The sequence below is a fragment of the Lactuca saligna genome, chromosome 9 (genome assembly GCF_052625555.1).
Source record: "Lactuca saligna cultivar CGN05327 chromosome 9, ASM5262555v1, whole genome shotgun sequence".
NCBI classification, from domain to species: domain Eukaryota; kingdom Viridiplantae; phylum Streptophyta; class Magnoliopsida; order Asterales; family Asteraceae; genus Lactuca; species Lactuca saligna.
The window spans coordinates 187,080,873-187,091,277 of record NC_136425.1 but is presented as its reverse complement, the minus strand read 5'-3'; the positions used below and the strand labels follow the sequence as shown (position 1 = coordinate 187,091,277).

General features: G+C 35.1%; 1 protein-coding gene across 5 annotated transcripts; it reads left to right on the top strand.

Annotated features, from left to right (window-relative positions):
- The first annotated feature begins 231 nt into the window (after positions 1 to 231).
- On the top strand, positions 232 to 3,597 carry LOC145014623 (protein LNK1-like). Of its 5 annotated transcripts, none has more exons than XM_078973038.1 (7): positions 232 to 385; positions 845 to 1,000; positions 1,195 to 1,709; positions 1,808 to 2,456; positions 2,556 to 2,677; positions 2,818 to 2,941; positions 3,293 to 3,597. In XM_078973038.1, exons 2-7 carry the CDS (start codon positions 977 to 979, stop codon positions 3,341 to 3,343), a joined length of 1,485 nt encoding a protein of 494 aa, XP_078829164.1. In that variant the 5' UTR covers positions 232 to 385; positions 845 to 976; the 3' UTR covers positions 3,344 to 3,597. The 5 variants fall into 5 exon arrangements, with proteins under 5 accessions (XP_078829164.1, XP_078829163.1, XP_078829160.1 ...); XM_078973037.1 differs by having other exon boundaries at positions 827 to 1,000; XM_078973034.1 differs by having other exon boundaries at positions 232 to 398.
- The last annotated feature ends 6,808 nt before the right edge of the window (positions 3,598 to 10,405 follow it).

The window sequence follows — 10,405 nt, the reverse complement described above, 5'->3', positions numbered from 1 at the left end:
ACAGCCGAAGTCCACCACAGCCACCACTTGCGAGCATCCGTGGGTCCAGCATATCCACGTGGCACATGTAATACGTGGCACAATCATACGATGGAAACAGATCGTATATCGTCCGCCTCTCTCGTCCACCAATTCCTAGATACGCTCTCTCTCATCCCCCCGTCTTTCTTTTGATCTTCCTGCCACGTGTCACCCCATCGCTACCCCCTTATTTCCCCCACACCAAATTTTATTTATTTTTTATTTTCTTTCTCAAAGCCCTCTCTTTCTCTCTCCATCGAACCTACGAGATTTGTCTCTGTAGATCCACGAACTAGGGTTTGTTGATATCAAGTGTTGAATTTCGCGGCCGAATTTAGCTGGTGTATTAACTTCGACTTTTCCGGTGAATTTTTCCGGTAGATCTTACCAGAAGTGGTGCTTTTTTGCTTTGTTTATATCTTATTGTTTGAAATATGTTTATGAGCTACGATTTGATGTCGTTTCGATACAGTTTGTGCTGTATACATGATGAAGAGATGGAATCGAAAGAATAAGTAGTTTTTCGTTGGGGGTTTTCATCGTTTGACTTGATAATTGCTAATTTGTTCAGTAACCTTTGTTTGATTTCACTCGATTGGATAATAATACTGTGAGACGTAAACAATTTCTAGTCTTCAACTTTCAACAGTTTGCACCAGCACATCGTTATGCCTATATTCTTCTAACTGATGCATGTTTTGTGTGACCTAGAATGTTTGTAATAGAAGTGTTATGGAATCGATTTGTTCTTCTAATTGAGCAGATTTTAGTTCTACTTTATCTAATTGAATATTCTGATTCTCAGGTGTAATACTCTTTTCAGGTTGTGATTGTTGATTTGTTGAACAGAGGTACAGGGCGTTCTGTCTCTCTTATAATTACTGTTACTTTGGTTAAGTATGAAGGCGGATCAGAACTTGGGGTGCATCATCAGTACTGGATAGAGGTTGAAGGAATGTCAGACTTGTCTATTTATGAGGTATTATAGCTGATAGTGTACTTGTTAGGGTTCCATTGTGTAATTTGTCTGATGATTAGTACTATAGGTTATTTCCAATGCAAACTATAACATGTTTTTGTGATTTCTTACTTGAAATGATCAAGCAATTGAAGTTCTAATTAGTGCTAAGACATATGACTATGATTAGCTAAAATCTTTAACTTGTGTAACAGCTTGAAGATATTATCTGGGACGATTTTGACCGAAGTGGTGATCATATAGTACCCCACCCTAACAAAGATGATGGTTGTGAAGATAAAAGTGAGGGTGCCATCTGTAAGAAGCCTAGGCGTGATGTAACAACACCTCTTCAAATAAAAGAAGAAAGCAACCCCGAAACATTAAATAAAGAAACACAAATGATGGAAAAAGATTCATGGGGTGTTTTTGTTGCTTCTGGTGATGCTGACTCAGCAAAAGACATGTCTACCATACAATCTGGTGATGCTAAAATAAGTAGCAACATTACATCTGGCAGTGAGTTATGTACAGATGATGGAATCCTTAAAGATAACTCTGCTGTTGGTGATAATAACTCCTACAACCACCCTCCAAGTCATAATAAGTTAACATTACAACCAGATCTTAACTTATTCTCAAATGATGGTGATGATAAAGAATCTAGTGATCTTTTATATTATGGTTGGCCTGATATCGGAAACTTTGATGACATGGACAGGATGTTAAGGTAAACCCTAAATCCCAAACCATAAACGATTAAGTTCTTTTTTTTAATCCATTGTTATAACAAAATATAGATTTAAGAATAAAATTTTATATTTTCAGCAATTGTGATTCGTCATTTGGACTTGGTGTCACGGGGAATGACGATGAATTGGTGTGGTTTACATCTGAAGATCCAGCTGGAGGATATGAAGAACCAATGAAAATGGAGCTTAAGTTTCCATGTACAGAAACAAATACACCACCACAGAATAACGGATCTCAAGAATCAGATAATAAAAGATCAAGAATTGTGTCTGAAAGCAAAGATGAGTTTAAACCAAAAGATAATAAAGGGTACATGCAGAACACCACTTATCTGCATCCATCTGGCCCAATGATGAGCTGTACCAAATTTGAAAATAAGGGCCCCACGTGTTCTTCCCAAAAGGAAACTTCCAATGAATCAATGGTAAGTTATGGCGACCCTTTATTTCAAGGGACCGGTTCTGAAAATTATGGGGGATTTGAGCCTTCATTTGGTGGAAATGGAAAACAAATGGACATGATGATGATTCAGGCTTCAGGAAGTGACCCAATTCCATCCCAAAAGAAGATTGAAAGCCAAAATGATATTCGGGGAATCAAGAAAGGATCTTCAGTGGGATTAGGTTCATTAGATGTTCCAGAAGGTTCTTCAATTAGTACTGAATTGGATGAAATCTCACTAGAAGCAACAAGTTTCAGACAGCTCCAACAAGTTATGGAACAGGTGGGATAACTTTGTCTTTTTTAATACTCTACAATGAGGGTATTTTGGTCTTTTAATAAAAAGCAAAAGAATGAAATCCCTTTTTTGTGTGGCTTTCAGTTGGATTTGAGGACTAAATTATGCATAAGGGATAGTCTGTACCGATTAGCTAGAAGTGCAGAACAAAGACATAATAACCATGCAGGCATAAGTGGGCCCCTATTGACCGATGGAACTAACAAGTATGTTTTTCTTTCTCTATTTTCAATACTATGTACTGTGTACTGTGTATGTGACTCAGGTTCTGTGAAAAGACGAGAATGCCCCTTCTATTTGAAAATAGTTAATGTTAGGGTTTTTTTTTTTTTTTTTTCATGTACAGTGGCTTTATGGACATGGAAACAGACACAAATCCTATTGATCGGACAATAGCGCATTTGTTGTTTCATAGGCCTTCAGAGTCATTCAACATGCCTACAACTTCACCTCTCAAACCAAATGCGAAGGTAAAAATGTAACAAAATTAAATAATCAGAGCTAACTAAATTAAATATCTTTGAAACTAGATAAATTACACCTTTAGTCCCAAGTTTTCAATTTTGTCCCAAAAACGTCCTCTGGTTTCATTTTGATGTGGATCTGGTCTACAAACAGTGAAATCTTAACTACTAACCCAACAGTTAATATATATATATATATATATATATATATATATATATATATATATATATATATATATATTTAAAATGACCGTTTTTAACCCTTGGACTAAATATGTAATCTATACTCATAATTCTATTACTAAACTATTTTTTATTCGCAGTATTAAGATATTAAAATTAGATTTTTTTGGTCAGGAAAGGAGAAATGAATCAGATGACAAGGTTTCAAGCAGTCGAAAAAACTAACATGTTGTTAGGTAGGCATGGTAGATTTGAAAGCAAGTTTTAATGATGTGCAAATATAATATATAATATATAATATGTTATATAAAATCGTCCAATAGAGTCGGATATGGACTCATACACCTGTTCAATTGGTGTCCATCTTTTGTATCATCTTGTTCGTTTGACCATTGATTCTCATCATGGTGGCCCAATTTTGACCTAGAATTCACCTGTATATGTTCGTTTCGTTGATATATATTGTTGTTTTGGATGCATGTATTTTTGTTTTTTGTTTTAATGTCATAAGACAAATTTGGTGATTGAAATCTAAATCTATATGCGTCCCAAATTTTATCAATAGATGAGCTCTTAGGGGGTGTGGATCATTGAGTTGAGTGGATCATTGTATTTCCATTGTATTTAAATCCGTGTTCATATCTTTCAAAGTTTGCTGCGAAAAACTAGCTTTTGTTAGTTGATAAGTTCGATGATATATGTAAAATGATATTAAAAAAAAAAAAAAAAACATTTGGCTATATAATTTACATTGTATTTTTTTCACTTTAAGCTACTTTAATAACAAAGAGTTCTCCAATCATTTTTTGTTTAAAACACATTCTTTACATTCCAATAATATTTGCATTATTATTACAAATTTTTGAATATCATGGTTCGACTCTTTGAGTGTTAACATAAGTAAATCTTGAATCTCCTAGTTATTCGGAAGGCATATATTGATAATTTTGATTAACAATATTGAAAATTATATTTGTTGAGTCTTTCCTTTGAATATAGTTATGAAGAGTAATGCCATCATTATTACACATGTTTGCATATTCTCTCCGTAGCTTAACATTCTGTCCGAAATTTCCACATCTTTTTTAATACTCCATATAAATGCTCAATACAACTTTAAAGATATGAATGTATCTCAAACCCAAGTGAAAATCTCTTGAGCATTAGTTGGAAGAACATGCTCAAATTGTGATTCATGATATGTAATGCATGGTGCCAAATATCTTTTTCGGTCTGGATAGCCTTTGTCTACAATATAATATTTCCCTGTAAAAATAAACAAAATAAATTCACAAATAACGGTTAACACACAAATTATTAAGGAATATCAAATTAGTTGTATGGCTTAGGAAAGTTTATAGAAGGTGTTTCGATGGCATGAAGGAACACCCAAGACTCATTTGCTAATCCTTCTCACCTACCAGATATAAAGGTAAGGCACATGTCATCAATAGGCATGTGAACCTGTTCGGAACCGAAAAAATAAAAAATGAATAAACCGTAAACTAAGAACCAAAAAATGGATCGAATGCTACTAACCAGTTCGGTTCTGCTAAGAAATATGTTATCTAAGAAAGTATTTGGAACCGAAACACACCCGAACCAGAAAATTAGAAACCGAATGGGTCGTAAATTAAGAACCGAGAACCGGACCAAATACCACTAACTAGTTTCAGTTCAATTCCGATTCAGTTTGGTTTTTCGGTTAAAAATCTCATCTCTACATGTCAACGCCACATATGACATTGAAGGTAACTCCTTTTTTCCCTTATATCTCATTTGGACGACCACTAAAATATAAACATATATATAAGTACCATCAATGCCCTCAATGCAATCAAATAAACATAATTGTTTTTAGTCATGAACTAGAAATATGAGGTATTTAACCAATAAAAAACTAACCTTGAAGCAAGGCATGTATATATTATCATTTTCCCATTAGTGGTGTGTTAGGAATTAAACACTTCTACAATTAGAAATATAAATTTAACCAATAAAAAACCTTGAAGCAAGGCATGTATCTATTATCATTTTCCATACGTGGTTTTTGTTAGGGGTTAAACACTTTTGCAACTTGATAAATGATATTACAGAGTAATAATAAAAAGACAAAAAATGAAAATCAATTTATGTTGTTCACATGATTGAGTACGTCCACGAGCGAACACAAAAAGGAGATTTTATTGGTATTGCCCAGTAACTTACATAAATTAGGTTACACGAAGTCAAAGGATATACATACTAGTACGTTACCTAAAATCTACCTATAAAGGCCAGGCCTAGAAATTTCTGACAAATCTGGTCCATTATGCATTCTAATGTCTAATCTAATATAGGAAGCCACTTATAAAAAAAATAATGAATCGGGTCTCCGCAACTTAACATGGTGCTATACGTTGAAATGTTAAATCTTTTGTTCTAATATATTCAAGTACAAGACCCATGGCCATGGACCATTTGTCATGTTTGCATATAAATTCCAATAAATCATAAAAAGCTCTTTAACATTGAAACATTTTAGCAACATCTCTGTTTGAAATAAACTAGGATTTTATTCACCGCACGTTGCGGCAACAATAATGGATTTAAGTAGAAGAACCAAGGTTCTAAATGGCGTGAAGCGTGACGAGCCATGGCGTTTTTCATGGCGTGATGTAAGACGACGATTTTGTGTTAATTTAAAAATTATATTACCACATAAATATAAATTGATATTAAATATAACTACTTTTTAGAAGTGTTAGATCAATAACTAATAACAAAAAGTTAACAAAAACCACAATACTTGTATCTCCGATTAGAAAAGACATAACAAAAAGCAAAAAACTGTGTTTCAAACAAAAAAAACACACGCCATAACACACGATAACGCGTCATATCACGCCTTGCCATGCGCCACGCCTAACAGCAACATTATGAAGCTTTCTGTAACGACGAAGTCACGCCTCACGCCATGGCGCGCCTTTTAGAACATTGAGAAGAACTCTTTTAGTAGCACTATATGTTTAGAAGGACTTAAGTTGTCAAACTAAAAAAAAAGTTAGGGACCAAAGCCATACATAAAAACCTAAGGGGACTTAGGTTGCCAAAACACAAAAGTCAAGGACCACATCCATGTCAAGAAAAATGCTAAAAAATAAGCATGAAAACGTAAAATTTTATGTGGAAACGAAGATAAAGTCGGTGGATAGAAAAATCAGATTACATATAGTACGAAGATAAACATGAAAGTTTAGAAAATGAAGGGGATGTAAGTTTGTGTCGACAATAATGTATTTAAGAAGTTTAACTCTTTCAAAGCCGATGGGGTGAAAATAATATTTTATAAAGTTGGGGGTGACATCTAGAAAAGAAAACAAATTATATATATTACAGTTAAACCGGAAAGTTTAACGAATGGAAGGAGTGGAAGTTACAATATAGAAAGTTTTTAAAAGTTGAGGGGGATAAAAGCATAATTTTGAAAAACAGAAGGTATAAAGTATCATTTTAAAAACTAAAAGGAGAAAAGTGACAAAAATAAAAAGTGAAAAGACTAAATGGTGAAAAACAAAGTCAAGCCACAACTTTAGTATTTAGTATTGACTAAACTGCACAAATGGTCCCTGTGGTATGTCGAAAATTGCCACTTTGGTCCAAAAAAGTTTGGACTTGCACTATAAGTCCAAAGTTTTCATTTTGTTGCTTGTTTGGTCCAACCTATTCTAATTTTTTTCAAAATGACATATTTACCCCTGTTAGTTTGATTTCTCTTTTTTCTTATTTGTTTTTTTTTTTGAATTTCAGATTTAAAAAAACAAGAAAATAAAAATAAATCTCTCTCTCCCCATTATTTCTCCTTCCCTCTTTGTTTGTTCTTCGTGGTCTTCAAGTACCCTTGATCGTCGACTCCACCACCGTCGTCGTCGTTAGCCACCGCTGCCTTCATCCCCTATCGTCTCCGCCACCACCAACCTTCGATAGATCTGAAAGCCAACATTACCTACAAAAAACCATAACCGATTCCCACAACTGGAGACCATCTTCTCACTTTCATGGTTCGTCTTCTCCATTGAAAACCATCTCCTTACCCCCCATTTTCGACAAAAACCATCACCAACTTCCGAAACCCTAGCGCCGCCACCTTATCTCATATGGATTAGGGTTTTCGGCGAAGACGAACGACGGCGACAGAGGGTTTCTTCGAAGAAAAAGGATCTGAGATAGACAATACTCGCCGGAGAAGAAGACAGAAACGGAGGCGACGCTTGTGGCTCGAGTTTCCAGACAAAGCCTTCGTCGAGGTGTGAAGATGATGACATTTATCTAGGTTTTCAAATCGGGCCTACTGAAGGTTGAAGCCACCTTCGACGTTGATATAAGTTTTCACATCTTCTACGCCCTTCGTCTTCTTTAATACATCGCCTCCTCCTTCTGTATCTCCATTCTTTTTCCGGCCACGCCATATATTCTTTGGATTACTATCTTCATTGAGTTACGATTCTGCTGAGAGAGATAAAGAAATAGATAGGTGGTGTTGCTCCGACTGAAAATAAATTTGTGGTGGTCGGAACCTCGAATCGCTGAAAGTTGGTGATGGAGGCGGTGTTAGTTTCTTTTTGTGAAAGTTCAGAAAGGAGGGAGAGAGAGGTATGAGAAGGGGAAGTGCAGGTGGGGTTGATTTTCTTTTTTAGTTATTGTAATATTATAAATAGGAGAGAGGGAGAGAGAGAGAGAGAGAGAGAGAGAGAGATATTTATTTTTAATTTTATTTTCTTGTTTTTTTAAACCTGAAATTCAGAAAAAACAAATAAGAAAAAAAAGAGAAATTATATCAACAGGGGTAAATATGTCATTTTGAAAAAAATCAGAACAGGTTGGACCAAACAAGCGACAAAATGAAAACTTTGGACTTCTGGTGCAAGTCCAAACTTTTTTGGACCAAAGTAGCAATTTTCGACATACCACAGGGACCATTTATGCAGTTTAGTCTTTAGTATTAGATATAATATACATAAGAATATATGTACAGTGACCGCTATTATTAGCTTGTGGGAGAGGGAATTTCAAAGTGCCCATGTTTTTCTTTTCTTCACTTAAAACTAAACTCAAGGGGAAGTAGTTTTCTCATTTTTTTTTATTAAATAAAATTAAATTTTTTATGATTTATAATTTTTAAATTAATACTAAACATCAAATTTAATTAAAATAAAAATTATATTAAACCTAATATTTAAATAAGAAGAAAAATAATTAATATCCTAAATTTATATAAACCAAAATACGTCACTCGGAATTATCATGTTCGTCATCGCGCTCATCGTCCTCATCATCGCCTTGATCGTCTTCATCATTCTCCCCAGCGTCACTCTCGTCGTCAGAATCTTCACTCTCGACGAACATATCAGAATCCTCGTCTGATTCGACAAACAAATCATTGTGAGAAAACTCTAACGGGGTTGAATATGAGCCCTATAAATGTGCTCCACCAAATCAGCACGAAGGGGGTGATGAATGCTGCGATTGTGTACTTCTCTTTTATTCACCCTGTACTCTTGTGTACCAACGACTACTCCTTCGACATTTGGCAAAACTTCATTTTCGTTGTATCGGCATATCGCTCTTCCTTCGTCTTCAAGAATCATATTATGCAATATGATACATGCATACATTACATGCTGTAACCTTTTCACTGCATATGATCTTGCTCCGACCGTTAGTACTTGCCAACGTCTCTTACGTACACCAAATGTTCGCTCCACATCCTTCATAGCTGACTCTTGCATCTCTTTAAACTTTTTCCTTTTCTGGTCGTTAGGACATGTAAACGATTTCACAAAAACAGACAAGGGAGATTATATACCGTCAGTAAAATAGTATCCACGCTTATATGCTACCCCATTTGCTTGAAAAGGTACATCGTGTGACTTTCCAATGTAGATATCGTTGAATACAGACGACTGGTCTAGCACATTGATGTCATTGTTTACACCAGCTGGACCAAAGAATGCATGTCATATCCAAAGATCATGTGATGCGATAACCTCTAGAATGATAGTCGACTCTTTGTGATCACCTCTCATGTACCGACCACACCATGCGTTGCGACATAATGACCAACTCCAATGCATGCAATCGATACTACCTAGTATTCTAGGGAATCCATGTTTTCCTTCATGGGCAGTGTACAATTGGTGGATATCGTTGATAGTTGGTTTGTGCAAATATCGTTGCCCATAAAGCAAACAGATCGCTTTGCAGAACTTGTACACACACTCCCGCACGGTACGCTCTAACATCCTAAAATATTTGTCCCATTTATCTGCACCTATATCGTATGCTAGCTGACGAATTGCAACTGTGTATTTTTTTAATGGGAGAGAAACCTTTTTTCCGCCTTGCATCCATTTCCATTGGAAATATGGAAAACGGCGTTCCAAGTCGCCAACAATACGTAAGAATAGTTCCTTCCTCATTCGGAACCGACGTCAAAACTTTACAACGTAGATGGCGTCATCTGCAAAAAAATCTTCTATAAGGCGATCGTGTCCGGCTTCGTGATTTCTACGCAACGGCGACTTTCTTAGCTTAGGTCGTGCACATGATGTTTCGTCTAGTCGGTTTTGATAGTATGCAACCGTTTTCGCTATGACGGAACCAATAAACTTAGCCTCCTTTATATCCGTCGAATCGAATGATAACATTTTAAATAATATTTTTTGGAGAAAAATATAGGTTATGGGTTAAAAAAAAAGATAGAATGTTGTAGTATTTATAGGTTAAGAAAAGGAAAAGAATATATATATATATATATATATATATATATATATATATATATATATATATATATATATATATATATATATATATATATAAAACGGCTATATAACCGTTTGGAATCAGAAAAAGAAAAATAAATAAACAAGCCAATCATGTGAAGAGAGAGAGAGCAAGAGCGAGATTCATTCCCCCCCCACCTTTTTCCCGCGTTTCCTTTCCCGCACCCCCGGTGCGGTGTGCATGATCGTTTCTCGCGGTTTTCCCCGCTCGTCATTCCGTCCGGTCTTAGTATTTAATGATTTTACTTATGTGGTTATGACCGATAAGTATATATAACACATTAAGAAAAATATCACCCTTTCAAGTTTGTAAGATAATTCAAATCTTAAAAAATACTAAACTTATTATGATATTCTATGACCAAGGGAAAGTAATACGTGAATGTACAAACTAAAAGGTGTTTTCTGCAGTTTAAAAAAATCTGAGCGTTGTTTTTGAAATATTAAAATTCATTCGACGTTATTG